General features: G+C 60.0%; 2 protein-coding genes across 2 annotated transcripts in view; both read left to right on the forward strand.

Moving 5' to 3' along the window:
- Positions 1–1,920: 1,920 nt before the first annotated feature.
- Positions 1,921–7,598, forward strand: LOC131089866 (zinc-binding protein A33-like). Its single transcript, XM_058034854.1, has 7 exons — positions 1,921–1,972; positions 2,465–2,739; positions 3,326–3,421; positions 5,041–5,274; positions 5,651–5,670; positions 6,368–6,483; positions 6,580–7,598. The coding sequence occupies exons 2-7, from the start codon at positions 2,467–2,469 to the stop codon at positions 7,122–7,124; spliced, it is 1,284 nt and encodes a 427-aa protein (XP_057890837.1). The 5' UTR covers positions 1,921–1,972; positions 2,465–2,466; the 3' UTR covers positions 7,125–7,598.
- Positions 7,599–13,049: 5,451 nt separating this feature from the next.
- FLT4 (fms related receptor tyrosine kinase 4) overlaps positions 13,050–15,990 on the forward strand; it is a 56,937-nt gene continuing 53,996 nt past the window's right edge. The window contains exon 1 of the mRNA XM_058035060.1: positions 13,050–13,107. Coding sequence (XP_057891043.1) covers positions 13,050–13,107 — 58 coding nt within the window. The remainder of the gene's footprint in view (positions 13,108–15,990) is intronic.

A 15,990-nucleotide genomic window follows, 5' to 3' on the forward strand; every position in this document is an offset into this window, starting at 1 on the left:
TTTATAATGTCTCCCTGTGCATAGTTTATAATGTCTCCTGGAGGAACAGTGGCAAAGCCAGGAGGCTTTGAGGAACAGTGGCAAAAGCCAGGAGGACACGGATAACAAAGCCATTTCCCTCTCAAAAGGATGCACCTAAGCAGATGATTCAGCTCCCATCCAGAATCCATGAGCTCAAAGCCAGCTGTTCCTCAGGATTGCTGGCACGTGGCAGGAGGGTGGGAGGTAACACCAGCTGTGATGGGCTGGCACTGGCACTGCTCCCCTTCAGCCCTGGCATGTTCTCAGGGTGAGAGCCAGCCTAGTGGAAGCACAAAGATCTAAATGTGGGGACAGGTTTTGCTGCATGAAATCACAGCTGAGAGGGGATTGTTCAGGCACCCATGGAACCCAGTGTCATCATCCCAGTGATGCTCCCAGGGCTACTCTTCTGTGTTGTGCAGTGGAAAGGATAAAAGGGCAGCAATGGGAGCAGGTTCAGCCTAGTGGAAATAATCCCTGCCCAATGTGTTCTTGTCCCCCAGTGAACAGGGGGGACTGAGCATCCCTGTCCCAGAGCCACCATAGGTACTGGAGCAGGAGAGGGCAGCTAACATCCACCTTGCTCAGAGAGCAGTCCTGAGCCCCCACAATAACTGTGTGGAGCTGCCAGCCCATTTGGCCATGGCCTGGCCCTGTTGGTGTCCATGGATGTCACTTGTTTGGCCACCCAGAGACCACGGGGTTAACCTCACTTGCCCATGGCCAACAGCCCCCAGGACTGATTGCTTCTCATGCATGCAGTGCTGGTCCAAGCCCAAACATCAGCACGGGGCTGTGGCTGAGCGTGTGAGCCCAAGGGGCTGCTGGGGACACGGCAGAGGCCTTGTCCCCATTGCCTGCAGGCAGAGCTGCTGTGGCCACATGCCAGTGACCAAGCACGCACAGTGTGAGAGAAAGCCTGGGAAAATCCCTCAAAGCAAATGAAGATGGGCAGAAACACTTTCTGCACTAATTGAACTGCTGTAACAAGCAAATAGAGCACCAGGAGAGGAGGGCAGTAGCTGGACAGTGCCTGGCACATCGCCCTTTTGGGGGCATGCTCTGGTTCTAATGGTGGTGAGGAAGGAGTCAGATGGTCCGTGCAGCTCTTGTGAGTCCCTGTGTCCCCTCTCCTCTCAGTTTTATTTGTTTTTACTTCCAGTATTGAAAGTTCTTGTGATTTTTCACATGTCCACCAGCGTCTGCCACTTCCCACAACATCACAGGGCCAGCATCAGGTGACCACACAGGGATGAAAACCCTTCCTTCTTTCATTCTTTATTTCGCTACCAAGCCTGCAGCCCTCGTGATTTCCGAGCTAACCCAAAGCCGTGACCCCAGAGCGTTGGCCAGAGCTGTATTCTGAAGACACCGTGAGCAGGGGAGAGGGAGGGAGGCTTTGGCTGGAGCTCATTTCTGCGCTCTTTACTGAATGCAGCGGTGGGGCGGGAGCTGTGCAGCGCAGGGCGGTGCAGAGCAGCGTAAGGCCAGTGCAGGGGAGGCGCAGAGGCAATAGAGGGGCAGTACAGGGGCAGCGAAGGGACAGTGCAGGGACAGTCCGGTCCGATCCGGTCCGATCCAGTCCAGTCCAGTCCAGTCCAGTCCAGTCCAGTCCAGTCCAGTCCAGTCCAGTCCAGTCCAGTCCGATCCACTCCGGTCCGGTCCGGCGCTCTCCGGCCTCGCACGCGCCTTCCCGCGGCCGGCGCGTGAAGCCTCCAAAGCTGGCCCAGGGCGCTCTCGCACGTGACCGCGTCACACGCCGAGACCCTGCCCCGCCCCCTCGGCGGGAGCCCGCCCAATGAGCTGGCGGGTGCGCCGCGTGTCCGCGCTGTGATTGGTCAGGACGGGCGTCAGTCCGCGGGAGGGGCGTGGCGTGTTGGAGGACCCGAGTTCGGGGGGCCGGAGGTGGGAGAGCGACGGGACTGGACTGGACAGAGCTGGACTGGACTAGGTTAGACGGGACCGAACTAAACTAAACTAAGCTAAACTAAGCCAAGCCGTTTGAGCACGGTGGGACCCTGGGACGGCGGGCGGCCGGGGCTGCGCTCAGGGGAGCGGGCGGTGCGCGCCGCGGGGCTGGAGCCGGCGGGGACCCGCACACGGCAGCGGCGGTGCCGCACCCGGAGCCCCTCGGGGTGCGGGTGGGTGCTGGCAGCCCTCGGGCCCGGTGGGGACACAAGGCTGGGCCCTGTCAGACGCACTGAGCAGTGTTGGTGAAGTGACGGGAAATTGAAAGTTGTTACTCCAAAGGGAGTGACCTTCGGCCGGGGCTGCTCTGTAACTCGGGGCTTTCCAGCCCTGCACGCACCCGCTGTACAGCTGGACAGGCCCTGTCTGGTAACCAAGGTCTGGTAACCAAGCCCTGTCCCAGGGCGGCGGAGCTTCGGTCTCCAGAGGGCTGGGGATCTGTGAGGGTGCTCCGGGTGGGACCGTGTGCCCGCAGGCATGGCCGGCAGCAGCCAGGAGCGCAGCCTGCGGGAGGAGCTGACCTGTGCCATCTGCTGCGAGCTGTTCAGCGAGCCCGTCATGCTGGACTGCATGCACCACTACTGCCGGGGCTGCATCGTGCGCTACTGGGACAGCTGCGCCCGCGGCCCCTCGTGCCCGCAGTGCCGCCGCAGCTGCCCCGGCCGCGCCTTCCGCACGCACTACCTGCTGGCCGGCCTGGTGGACAAGGTGCGGCGCTGCGGCTCCCGGGAGCACCGGCACAGGATGCAGGTGAGTGCCTCCTGCCAGGCTGGGGACAAGGGGACAGGTGCCACATGAGCCCTGTGCAGCCACCACTCCTCCTCCCACAGGCAGTTCCTCCAGTGTGAAGCCTCATCTGGCCCAAGTGCACCGACGTTTATGTCTCTTTCCCTATTTCCTCACAGCTGTCTGTTGTATTTTTATTTTTCTTTCTTTCTTTCCTTTTGCATTTGTTTCCCTCACTGCTGTGTCTGATTCCAACCACAGCTTTGTGATTTCTCATTTAAGGATGTGTTCCCTAAGTGAGAGGGGGCTGAGGGCTGCTTGGGCCAGGTGCTCTGCTTGAGGGGACAGTCCCTTCACAGCATGCAGCATTTAAAGCTTGTGCAAACAGATATCCCAGGCTGGAGCTCCCAGTCTTAAAAAAAAATTGGATTCATCACATGCACCAATGCTTAATTCTCAAGGCTGTGCATCAGGTGCTTGCTTCTCCTTACAGCCCTTATATGAGATCCTGTTGTATTCTCCTTCTGATGCCGACCATAGGAATTGGGGCTGTTCCTGAATCAGAGCAGAGTGCTGAAATGGCCTCCTTACCTTTTTCTTGTTCCTGCAGAAGCACCTGGAAGATGCTTTGCAAGCCCGTCAGAAGGAGCTGGAGAAGTTGCTGCAGAGGAAGCATGTGGTGCAGGAGGACATCTGCAGCCTGACGGTAACACCCTGTGGGAGCTGCTCCTCAGGCAGCTTCTGGGCAGTGTTCACAGAGGATGTGTGTATCTTCAGCTGAGGTCTAGCTCAGCTTCCTGTAAAAATCTAGATGAGTAAGAGTGGGGATCTACACAAGCTCTCTTGCATGAAGGCCCAAGCTCATCACTGCTGGATATCCAGCAGAGGTTTTGGGAGGAGCATTAGCACTCATTAAATGCAATGTTTGCAAAGTGCATTGGTGCAGCAGAGCTGAGACATGGTGAGTGGTGAGAGCTGTGGGCAGCCTGCTCTGGCCCTGCTGTGCTGCCTCTTTGGGACAGCATTAACTCCTGGCAGATCTAAAATCCTCTCATGTCAGAAGGGATGGCAGCAAAGCTGAAGGAACTGGGTCACTGGCAGGGTTGGCACTGCAAGAGTGGTGGCCTTGCCACAAGGACAGTGTTGGGATTCACTGCTAAGCTCTGAGGTGAATGAGGAGCCTGAGTGCTCTCCATGGGCACTTTGAGAGGGACCAGGCTCCCTGTTGGTACAGATCCATGAAGTGAGAGCAGCCACAGGCTGACTGTGCTGCTTTCTTGGGTGGCATAATAGTGTTAAAACCAAGGAAGGGGAGTTAAAGGAAAATGGAAGTAGTTCAAAGATGAGTTAAAACTGAGAGGGGAAAAAAACCCCTGTCTTCTGACTGGAGCCTCTGGTCCCCCAGCCTGCTCCATTTCAAACCTCTGTCTTCTTGCCAGATGTGGAATAGACCTTTGAGATTAATGAAGAAGTATTAGCACATAAGCATGTGTTTTCCTGTTGCTGTGCACGAGCCAAGAGGTGTCTCAAGAGTAAAGGAGCAAATCACTGATGTGAACAGGGAGGCCCTGCACCTCCTCTCTGGTTCTGGTGTGTCAGCACAAACACCTGCTAGAGCAGGAGGAGGCTGGTGAAGCTTCAGATCCCTTAGGGAGTTGGGTTTCCTGTGAGGAGAAAGGGATGTGCACTTCAGGAAGCACTCCTCGAGAAAGTAATGAGGGCTAAGGTTGCACTTGGAGATTAAAAGCTTAAAGATTTAAGGAAAACAAAAAGTCATTGGCTGTCTCTTGTAAACAGGCAGAAAGGCAGTGAGAACACAACAAGGTTGGCTGGTGAGTAAACAACTGGAAAAAAGTGACCTCTGGATAGAGCTGAATGGGATTTTATCAGCCTTAATGACAGAGATTAGGTTGTGCAGCTTGCCCATCAGGCAGCTCTGCTCAGGGCCTGGAATGATGTGAAATAAATGCAAACTGACCTGAACAGCTGAGTCTGCAGCTCCACAAAATTTAAAGAGCTCCAGTCTTGCCCACAGGCAAATTCCTGGTGGTGTGGGAGAAGGCTGTGGCTGCATGTGGGGATTTGTAGTTACAGTGACCACACCTTTGGTGGAGCTGGTTCTTTGTGTTTGTTGTTTTATTTTCCTTTGGCTCTGCAGCCTTGCAGGTTGTCCATGTGTCCTGTTCTCCATCCAAAAACTCATTGCTATGTCTAAACCTCAGATTTCCAGGGCTCTGTAAGCAGAGGAACGGGCACAGCCATCCTGTGCCCCTCCTTGTGTGTTCTGTCTGTTGGCCTCACCCTCTGCCTCTTCCCTCTGCTCAGAAAGTGTCTGGGGAGCTGAACTTCAAGATTCGGGCTGAGTTTGCTCGCCTTCATCAAATCCTGGAGGAAGAGGAGAGAGCTGTGCTGGCAGGGCTGGGTGAGCAGGAGGAGCAGTCCCTGGCCCAGCTACACAGGCAGGTTGGCCAGCTGGAGGAGGGGATGGCAGTGCTGCAGAGGGACATCGAGCACGTCAGGCAGACCCTGAGCAAGATGGAAGATGTGTCACTGCTGGAGGTGAGGTGCTTTGCTGACTCTGGCAGGAGGCTGAGAGATATTTCAGGAGCTCAAATTGGGATGGGGGAGTCTTAAATGACAGCACTAGGCTGTACCCCACAGTTATTCTCACTGCCATCCCTCTGGATTATCTGCCCCATCCCCTGGATTCTGGAGATTTTAGCCACAAGGGATACAGTGATATCAGATGTGGTGGGTCCTAGGAGCCTTCCTCATTCTCCATCCAAGTGCCCAAACAGTTTTCTCCAGGCTGCAGTTTCTGGTAGCTTGGTTTCCTCTCTCTGTGCTGTGTGGCAGCAGGAGTGAGGACAAGGAACTTATTTGTGCAGCTGCATGAATTAGAGTTGCTGCTAATTCTCTCTGCTTCTCCCTGCAGGTGGAGAGCCTGGATATCAGGTACGTGTGTGGCATGAAAGAAGCTGATTCCCTTTTCAGGAGCTTATCTTAGTCCCTGGCTGGGACCACATGGGAGAGGCACTTTATCTCAAGTTTTAAAAGCACCACAAAGTGTTCAGGAAGTTGCTGGTGCTGTGCAAGGTGGAGGTTGGTCCCCAGCATACACTGGATGCTCTTCCTGGGGAGCCTCCTCTGTGTTGACATGGCTGGAAGTGTGGGTAGAGGAGAGAGTGGAATGGGTGCAAGAGCCATGTGTGCTGCAAGAGGGAACAGACTTTAGGTGCTTCATCTTCCCCCTGCCCTTCCTTACTACTCATGAGGCTGCCAAAGTGACACGGAGGTGCAGATTTGTCTGAAGTGGGAGTAGTTGAGGGCCAGAACTGCCATAGGGGGGTGTGTCCCTGTCCCCTCCCTCCCTGGGATGCAGCCTGACTCCACAGGCCTGCCCAGGAGTTCTGTTGGGTGTGCTGGGTTTGCCAGGAGTCACTGCTCCATGGACAGTGCTGCTGGCTCTGCCTTGGACACCTCTGCCCTGAGCCACTCACTGCACTGGGGCAGAGCAAGCAGAGACTTTTGTGTCCTGTCTTTACCGAATCTGCCACCTGCAGCATGGCCTGCAGCCCTGCCCATGCTTTCCCTGCCTGCACTGGCAGTGCCTCAGCAGACGGATGACCCTGCCTGCCTCTCTCTGCCCCAGGCCCTCGGTGAGCGTTGAGACCCAGCCTGCCCTGGACCTGCAGCACTACAGGGACAGCCACAGTGGGCCCTTGCAGTACATCTTCTGGAGGCAGATGCTGCGCTCCATCTGCCCTGGTGAGCACGTCCTGGCAGGGATGGCTGTGGTGGGACAGGGATGCTCTGCACGGGGAGCGTACAGCCGGTAACATGTCACACTTGATGTCTCTGCAGCTCCTGCCCCGCTCACCTTTGACCCTGAGTCAGCCCACCCCAACCTGGTCCTGTCCAGGGATCTGACAGCAGTGACAGAGAGGGACCGAGCCCAGCCTGTCCCCGCCAGCCCTCGGCGCTTCCGCCAGTGCGTCAACGTGCTGGGCTCGCAGGCCTTCGACCACGGCCAGCACTACTGGGAGGTCTGGGTGGGCAGCAAAACCAAGTGGGACCTGGGGGTGGCTGCTGAGGCCGTGGACAGGGCAGCCAAGGTCAGGCTGTGCCCAGAGAACGGCTACTGGACGCTGCGCCTGCGGAACAGGACCGAGTACTGGGCCAGCGCCAGCCCCTGGGTGCGCCTGGCTCCCCGGCGGCCCCCGCGCAAAGTGGGCGTCTTCCTGGACTGCCACGAGGGCACCGTGGCCTTCTTTGATGCTGGGGACATGTCCCACCTCTTCACCTTCCACCAGGTCTCTGCAGAGAGATACTGCCCCTTCTTCAGCACCTGCTTCAGTGACGGGAGGGACAACGGGGAGCCCATGCGCCTCTGTCACCTGGCGCTGTGAGGGACAAGGGTGGGCTGGGGACACCAGCCTGGCTCCTGCCCGGGGCTGTGCTGGGGGCCAGCTCTGCACACACAAGCCTGAGGGTGTTGGAGGAGCTGGTTTGTTTTGTTTTGGGAGGAAGGAGGGGATGAGTCTTTTCCCAAGTCCTGTCTAACCTCCCTTCCCTGTGCCGTGGCTGTGGTTGCCACAAGGCATTCACAGGGGTTCCTGGCACCCCTAGCAGAACAACCTCCCGTTCCTGAGCCCAGCAGAGATCAGTAACAGCAGCCACGGGGCTGCAGGGCAGGGGGCTGTGAGTTGCTGGCCCCTCCTGTCTCTCTGTGCTCCCACCCGTAAGCCCCGCGGAGGAGGGCAGCGGTCCCGGGCCCCATCGGGTCCCTCTCAACCCCGCATCCCGACCATCCATCCACGCTCTGCTGGAAGGGCTTCCCGGGGCAGGGCTGCGGGCCGGCAGCAGAGGGAGCTCGGTGCACAGCTCAGGGACTGCAGCGCGGCTCCTTCACCTCGGTTGCTATTAAAGCTCCTTAGAAAGCCTCTGGTGCCTGCTGGGGCTGCTCGGGGCTTGTCTGCTGGGGGGTTCTGCTGCTCTGGGGGGTGGCACAGCCTGGGGCACCCAGAGCCCTGCTCCAGCCCTGGCTCCCCTGTGCCTGCAGCACAGGAGGCTCAAACAGCCACTGCTCCCCTGTATTTCCTTGGAGTGCTCCCTGCACATCTCACAGTGGCTTTTCACCATTTGCTGTTTGAGAACAAGGGAGAGAGGCTCTGAGCCTAGCCCTGATCTTGGGCTACAGCGTTTTAAGATTTGGCCATTTCTGGCCTGGCTGGGTCTACATGTGGAAAATGCCAAGTCCCAATTCTTCCCAAATTCAGCAGGAATGTGGCTCTTTTTTCCTGTCAGCCCCCTGTGGCCCTGCTGGCAGTGCTGCTCCTGCAGGAGGGAGGGCAGGGTCCCTGTGGGGGCAGGTCCAGGGGTTTGGCTGCTGTGGTTGTGACCAGGAGGTGCTGGCAGTGTCTCTGCCTCACGAGTCAGCAGAGGTGCTGGGATGGGTCCAAGCCTGGCTGATGGAATGGTGGGTGGGAGGGAGGATGGCAGTGCCTGGAGTGGGTGGAAATGTCATGTTTTTCTCACCCAAATCCATTCCAGGCTCTAAGGAGAGGCCAGAGCTCCCCAATACTGTGTAGTCCCAGTGCTGGCTGGAGCCAGATACCTCTGGCAGAGGCTCAGCTTTCTGTGGCATGGGAAGGGCCAGGTGTGAGGCTTTCCAGCTCCCACAGCTGGGCACAGGCACGCTCCCTTCACTGCCCCTCTGCCTGCCCAGCAGGGATGGCACAGGGGCCCTGTGGTGTCACAGGGGCTGTTTCCTCTCCTGCACAGCCCTGCTGCAGTGTGCCAGGGCCGGGGGTGCCTGAGGGCAGGAGAGGAAGGCAGAAGTGAGGATGTCCTGTGCAGGGCTCAGGCAGATGTGTCCTGTGCAGGAGGGCTGAGCACAGCCCAGGGCTGCTCCCAGTGCCTGGGAAACCTCTGCTCTGTGCAGCCTTGCTCAGGGGCTGGGTGTGGAGGGGATGCTGGTGTTTGTGCTCCCTCCTGGCCCCTGGTTGGCCTTTAGCCAGTGAGTGCTGAGCCCGTAGGCTGGACTCAGCCTCCTCCCGGCTCTCATCTCCTCCTCTCACTGCCCCACAGCCTCAGCTGCAATAATAGTGGAGAAAAAGGGCTGTTGGCTTGGAAATTATGCTGCAAGCAGGGCTGTGTTACCCCCTGCAAGGGAGCCTCTGGAAAGGTGAGGCTGGTCTGATCACAGCAGGAAAAGCTGAAACCCATCAGCTCCCCAGCCTGCCCCAAGCTGCAGCCAGGTCTGGCTGGGCAGCAGCAGGCAGTGTCCCTGAGGTGTGACAGGCACTGGCAGGGTGAGCACAGCCAGGCTTTGCTTTGTGCCAGCTCCCACTGCCCAGTGCTGCTGTGTGCCCTGTGCTGCATGGGCCAGCGTGATGGCACTGCCAGTGTGTGCCACTGCCCTGTGCCACATGGGCCAGCGTGATGGCACTGCCAGTGTGTGCCACTGCCCTGTGCCACTTGGGCCAGTGTGATGGCACTGCCAGTGTGTGCCACTGCCCTGTGCTGCATGGGCCAGCGTGATGGCACTGCCAGTGTGTGCCACTGCCCTGTGCCACATGGGCCAGCGTGATGGCACTGCCAGTGTGTGCCACTGCCCTGTGCCACTTGGGCCAGTGTGATGGCACTGCCAGTGTGTGCCACTGCCCTGTGCTGCATGGGCCAGCGTGATGGCACTGCCAGTGTGTGCCACTGCCCTGTGCCACTTGGGCCAGTGTGATGGCACTGCCAGTGTGTGCCACTGCCCTGTGCTGCATGGGCCAGCGTGATGGCACTGCCAGTGTGTGCCACTGCCCTGTGCCACATGGGCCAGTGTGATGGCACTGCCAGTGTGTGCCACTGCCCTGTGCCACATGGGCCAGCGTGATGGCACTGCCAGTGTGTGCCACTGCCCTGTGCCACTTGGGCCAGTGTGATGGCACTGCCAGCATGTGCCACTGCTGCCATCTCCCACACCCTCCCCGTGCCCAAGGTCAAGCTGGAGAGCAGCCAAACCCACTTGTCCCAAATGCTCCTGAGGGAGCACATCCCTTCTCCTCCTGCTGGGCTGTGTGTGGTGGCCATGGTGTGGCTGCTCCCAGGCAGAGCCACATTTGGGGTATAATGTCCTTGCCTGGCCCTGCTGGTGGGGCAGGGCTGGGGAGGCAGAGCAGCTCCTACATGCAGGGAAAATGCTGCTCTGGGCTGCCAGTGTTAGCCCAGCGAGGAAATGCAGTCTAGATGCTGCCTGAAAAACACATTTCTCTGACAAACCAGAGCACTGTGGAGTAGGAACCATAGGCATGAATGCAGTGACTACCTGAGCTTGGCCTGGGTTCAGGCAGGAGGGGATAGGGATGGGAGAGTGGTCATGATGGGGTTAAAGCACCTCTCACCCCAGCATCCAGACTCTGCACCTGCCAGGACTGGCTCACACCCATCTTCTCCCAGGTCCAGGCTGTGTTTTTCTCGTGGGTTACCTCATTGCTTTGTCCCTGGGTGTTCCCAGAGCCACCCCAGTGTCCCTTTCCCATAGTTATGCTAGGGCTGGGCAGTGTCCAGCAGCTCCTGCCTTGGCAGCCTTCTGTCATCTGTGTATGTCTTTATCCAGTGCTTTGGGGAAGCCTTTGCTTCCTCGGGTCCCCCCACGTGCTGGAATGGGGACAAGATTTTAAATTAAGATCCTTTTGTTTCCCAGGGCCACAACAATGGAAAGGTCCCATCGGTCCCACAGTCGCCCTGCGTTTGTGATGGAAAATTCCCCGCCGTGGCGGGGCTGGCCCTGCCCGCTGTCCTCCTGCCTTCACTGCCGTTAGATGGCAGCATGGACGGGCTGGCCCGCACCGTGCCACCTTCGGGCTGCGGAGGATGCAGGGTGCCAAAATCCCTTGATTTTGGGGTGCTAGAAGATGCCTCTCCCCTCAACCGCGGGTCAGACCCTCTGCTCCTCTCGCACTCAGCGTCTCCAGGCACACTCTGGCTGTGCACTTCGCCAGCAGCTCAGTGGTGCCGTGTGGTTCATTCACTGTCCATCTCCAGCTCCTCACCGCTCCCCTCTCAGGGGCACTGACCCCGGTGCTGTCCCCAGCGTGGGGCACTGCGTGGCTGCACCGTCTCTGATCGCAGCCCCTGACACTGGGGAGGGGTCTGATCACACAGCTTCAGCTCTTCACTCCTTAGTGCTGGGCAGTGACACCCTTCTGTGACATTCCAGCTCTCCCTTGTCATGGCAAATTTTGGAAGTCTCTCTTCAAACTTGTAGGGCTTGTACACCCACCTGGGATGAAGGGACATGGCCACTTGCGGCTCTGCTGAGATTCAGGAGAGAGGTGATCCAAGATGAGTGTGCTGAAGAGTGATGGAGTTGGCACTCTGGGTTTAAAGCTCACTAATCAGGATGGGGAGAGTCGGGTAAAATAAATTCTGTGACTTAGAGTCCCTCTGAGGGTTCCAGGAGAGGAACAGGGTGATTTCTTCTGCGGATTTGGCAACGTGAGCAGTTGAGTGCACCAGAACTTTTCCTGCCTTTTTGAAGCCATGAGCACATGGCTTTCATTCAGGTTCTTTCTTCACTGCCTAAAAGTGAGCCTAATGAATAATCCTCGGGGGCGCAGCGCGGGCCGCGTTAATGTATCCGTCCAGCGCTCGTTGGGTGCACGGGCAGCTGGCCAGGGCTGAGCCGGCTGTGCCCCCGCGCTCCCAGAGCTCTGCCATCGCCTCCGTCTGTGCCGCGTTCGCAGCCAGTTCGCTCCGAGCCAGCGCCGCTGTCGCTGGCGGTGGCAGCGCTGTGGGGGCAGCGCCGCTGGCACCGCTGGGGCGGCACCGCTCGTCTGCCAGCGCCACGGGCTGGGTTCGGTGGGTACCCCAGAGAACCGTGCGGGGTTCGGTGTGTACCTCCAGAGAACCGTGCGGGGTTCGGTGGGTACCCCCAGAGCACTGAGCAGGGTTTGGTGTGTACCCCCAGAGAACCGTGCGGGAGTGGGTTTGGTGTGTCCCCCCAGAGCACTGTGCGGGGTTCGGTGTGTCACCCCAGAGAACCGTGCAGGAGTGGGTTTGGTGTGTCCCCCCAGAGCACTGTGCGGGGTTCGGTGTGTCCCCCCAGAGCACCGTGCAGGGTTCGGTGTGTCCCCCCAGAGCACCGTGCGGGGTTCGGTGTGTACCCCCAGAGTACCGTGCGGGGTTCGGTGTGTACCCCCAGAGCACCGTGCAGGGTTTGGTGTGTCCCCAGAGCACCGTGCGGGGTTCGGTGTGTACCCCCAGAGCACCGTGCAGGGTTTGGTGTGTCCCCAGAGCACCGTGCAGGGTTTGGTGTGTCCCCAGAGCACCGTGCGGGGTTCGGTGTGTACCCCCAGAGCACCGTGCAGGGTTCGGTGTGTACCCCCAGAGCACCGTGCAGGGTTTGGTGTGTACCCCCAGAGCACCGTGCGGCTGCCGCACCGAGCGGTGCCGAGGGACAGCGTGGCTGCTCCACGCTGCTGGCACTGCACACGCATGGACGGCGTGAGTGGGGGACCCTGCTGCACCCCCGCTGAACAAGGGTGCGAGTGTGAGCACACCCTAGTCCGTGTGTGTCTCTGTGCGCCCCGGGGAGTGCGGGAGGAGGGGGTTCAAGGGGTGTGTGCGGGACTGTGTGCCGGGGTGTGTGCGTACAGGTGTGAGGTGTGGAGCTGAGGGGGTGCACAGGCAGGAAGGGGTGTGTGCAGGCAGGTGCGAGATGCGTTCCATTGCATGAAGTGCGTGTGTGCTGTTGTTGAAAGCGTGTTTGTGTGCATTCCCTCTGCTCCGAGAGGCCGGGATGTGCGCCCAGGCACAGACAAGAAACAGGCGATGTGTGGGCATTCTCACACCAGTGCAGGGAGACACACGGAGTGCACACAGGTGTGAAAATACACGCAGGTGTGGGGGTGTCTATGTGCCCATTGGTCAGGGATGATGCAGAGCCACGCACACGGGTGGGGAGCACACTTTTCCCCCTGATGCAGGGGGTGCAGACTCACACACACAGGTGGAGACACCCAGGTGCGAAGGGATGCGCGCACCCCCTCTGTTGCGGGGAGCGCGGATTGCCCGTCGGTGCCCGGAGCCGCAGGTGCGCTCCCCCCAGCCCCCTCTGCCTCCCCGCCCGCCCCTCCCCGTCCCGCCCCGCCCGCCCGGCGCCCCGAGGCTCGGCGGAGGGCGGCGGGCGGCCCGGGCGGGCGGAGGAAAAGGAAGCGGCCCCGGTGCTCCCCGCCCGCCGCCGCCGCGCGTCGCCGCAGCTGGGGCGCGGCGGGAGCAGAGCTCGGGCGCGGGGCGCTCGCACCGCTCCGCATCGCACGGACCTGCCGGCAGCCCCGGAGATGAGGAGAGTTTGCACGCTGCCCCTCTGGCTCTGGCTCGGCATTGTCTCGGAGGCAGGTGAGCTGCCGGGGCTGCGGGCTGCGCTGCCCGCTCTGATGCCCGCTCCGCACCTGCGGGCGCGCCGGGCACGGGGCTGCTCCGGCGGGACGGGACGGGACGGGACGGGACGGGACTCGGCGCCTCCGCCCGCGTGTCGCCCAGACCCCGCAGGGACCCGCTCTGCCCGCCGCGGCTTCCCTCGCCCAGGAGCGGGATGTGCCGTGCCCCGGCGCTGCCCGTCCCGGGCTCCCCCATCCTCGGCAGAGACCGGCGCTCCCGGTCCCGGCGACCCCAATCCCCGACGGGGAGCGGCTCAGTCCGCCCCGGGGTGCCCCGTCTCCCACCGGCTCAGTCCGCCCCATCCCCAGCAGGGACGCACCGCGGTGCCCGCCCGGGTGTCCCCGACGGCGGTGACAGCGTACCCGCAGCGACAGCACGGGACGGGACAGGGGGACCCTGCCGCGGTCCCTGGGGTGCGCGGCCGCGGGGAGCCCACGCCGTGCTCCTGCCGCGGATGTGTCCCTGCGAGCGGGGAGAAGCCCCACGGCACCCTCGCGGGACGGATGCCGCTGAGCGGGGACGCGCCCGGCTGGAGGGCAGGCTGGAGGCCAGTCCCGGCTCTGTTTATTTATTGTTTCACGCACAGAGCCATTAATTTGTGTGTGCCGGGGAGGAAGGCGCGAGGAGGAGGCGGGGGTCCGTGCGAGGCTGTCCAGCCTGCCTGTCCCTGCTCTGGTCCGCCTCGGAAGTCACCGAGGCAGATCCCAGTGAAATGCTTTCCCTTCCCATTGCACTTCTATGGCAAAAGGCTGTTCGGGCAGGGAGTGCAGAACCACGGCAGAGATTGGAGCTGCAATGCCCTTCTAGCAAGCAGAGCCCGTGAGACAGGGCAGAGCTGGGTGGGCACTGCCAGGGCGGTGGGGACAGGACACCCCACCAGATACCCCCAAAGGAGCTCTTGCTTGCACAAGTAAAGCATTTATAGCCCAGATCAGAGCAAGACTGAAAGTTAGTAATGGTGGAAGCTTGCAACGTGGGGATGAATTTTGGGAGGATAAGTAGAATACTCTGTAGCATCAGCTCAGTGACTCGCTATCACCAGTGGCATTTGCTGCTCTCGTTGAAATGAGCTCACAGGAGAGCTGCAGGTGTGGCATCACCAGCAGTGTCACTGTCAACCTGCTCTGCCCAAAACCCTGCTGATGGCTCTGGTGTCCTGGGGCCAAAGGACACAACGGGGGGCCGGAGCTCAGGGGATGCTCACAGAGGCTGGGCAGAAAGGAACCTGCTGCTGGTAGCATTGCAGCAGGAGCAACTGTTCAAAGCTCTCTTGTTAGCAATTTGTAAAGCACAGTGTAGCTGCTCCTGGGTTCTTTCATCTCCTGGAGGTGCAGGAGCAGTGCCTGGGAGGCTCTGGCCAGCGCAGCTGTGTGGCCTCGTCGGCACAGGGCTGAGCAGAGCTTTGAAGCTCTCGGTGCTGCCTGATTAGTGCAGCGATGAAGGGCGATGTGGAGCTCAACTGGGGGATGGTACCACGGGGATTTTCTTCCCCTCCTTCCATCCTATCAGTGAGGACAATTTGTCAGTGTGTAAAGGACCCACAAATTTCTCATTAACCATAATCCCAATGGGCTGCAAATATTTGGTCCCCTTGGAAGCAGGGATGTGTGTGTGAGACTGTGTGAGACTGCTCCACCTGTGAAGGATGAAATAATCATCTCAGGATCATGAAAGGTCTGCTCTGGCACCACTGTTCTGGTGCCTGTTTAAATGGGCCAGCATTAGAGACTGCTGTGTGTAAGAGCACAAAGCTCTTACACATTCCAGCCATGGTGCTCTCAGGATGGAGAGGAGCTGGGGAGCTACCCTGTGCAGGCAGTGAGATGGGGGCAGAGGTTCAGCCCCAGCATTCTAGATCATCTTGGCCTCTCAGGGTAACCCTTTGTGAATGGTGAGGGACCATGTGCTCCCTGAGCCACTATCTTCTGGACACAGAGCAGTGCTGAGCCCCCCACAGGCAAACAACCCCGCTGGGGACACTTCCAAGGGTGTATGGCTGTGGTGTGAGGGAGGGGCCCGTGCTTGTGTAGGACCGGAGCCGATTGCCCTGGCTGCTGCTGCGTGCTCCCCTCCCGGGTCACACCGAGTCCCGGCCGGGGCTCGGGCAGCCCCCGCTGGCCGTGCCAGCAGCAGCAGTTGCCTGTGCAGCTGGGATTTGAAGCAGTTGCTTTATTGCAAGTAATAAACACGGGTCATTTCAGCAACACTCTTTCATTCAACAGCCCTGACTGCGCAGCAGCCCCAGCAGGCTCAGCCACAGCGACGAGCCAGGGCCTCCAAGGGGAGTGGGTGCGTGCAGGGATGCAGCCTGCGGTCCCTGGGGGCTGCCAGGGAGGGGACAGCCACAGCTCCTGTGCCCTGCTGTCTGCTTAAGGATGATTTCACAGGAGTGAGCTGCAACTACTGCCCTGGGATTTGGCTTGGGCAAGTGAGGCCGCGGCTCAGTGCCTGCACAAACACCCACCAGGGCGTCACTGAGCTCACACTGACGTCTGGTCAGAGGGACACTCCTCCAGCAGCACAATGTCCCCAGCCAGTGCAGGCAGGGTGGCCGGGGTTTCCTCCAGTGTATCCCATTCCACTCTGCTGCCTGTGTCCCATGGGCTGCTCCATGCAGGATCGCTGTCCCCAGGGTTTCTCTTGGCCCTGCGTTGCTGCGGTGTTTTCCGGGGCAGGCGTGGGAAGGGCAGGTGCTCCCAGCCAGCCAGGAGGGAACAGGCTGTTCCCAGCATCCCGAGGCAGTTCCTGGAGAAAGAAGGGGAGAGCGGGATCCCACGGGAACAGCAGCAGGAGGGAGGGACCGTGGCCAGGGAGCAGTTTCTGTAAAACCATGGGGGACAC

The sequence above is a fragment of the Melospiza georgiana genome, chromosome 15 (genome assembly GCF_028018845.1).
Source record: "Melospiza georgiana isolate bMelGeo1 chromosome 15, bMelGeo1.pri, whole genome shotgun sequence".
In the NCBI taxonomy this organism is placed as follows: Eukaryota; Metazoa; Chordata; class Aves; order Passeriformes; family Passerellidae; genus Melospiza; species Melospiza georgiana.

Bases quoted from the DNA above. Each gene is read 5' to 3' on its own strand.
- LOC131089866 (XM_058034854.1), top strand. From the start codon at position 2,467: ATGGCCGGCAGCAGCCAGGAGCGCAGCCTGCGGGAGGAGCTGACCTGT. The intron at 2,740-3,325 runs GTGAGTGCCTCC...TTGTTCCTGCAG, and splicing joins AGCACCGGCACAGGATGCAG to AAGCACCTGGAAGATGCTTT. The intron at 6,484-6,579 runs GTGAGCACGTCC...ATGTCTCTGCAG, and splicing joins GCTGCGCTCCATCTGCCCTG to CTCCTGCCCCGCTCACCTTT.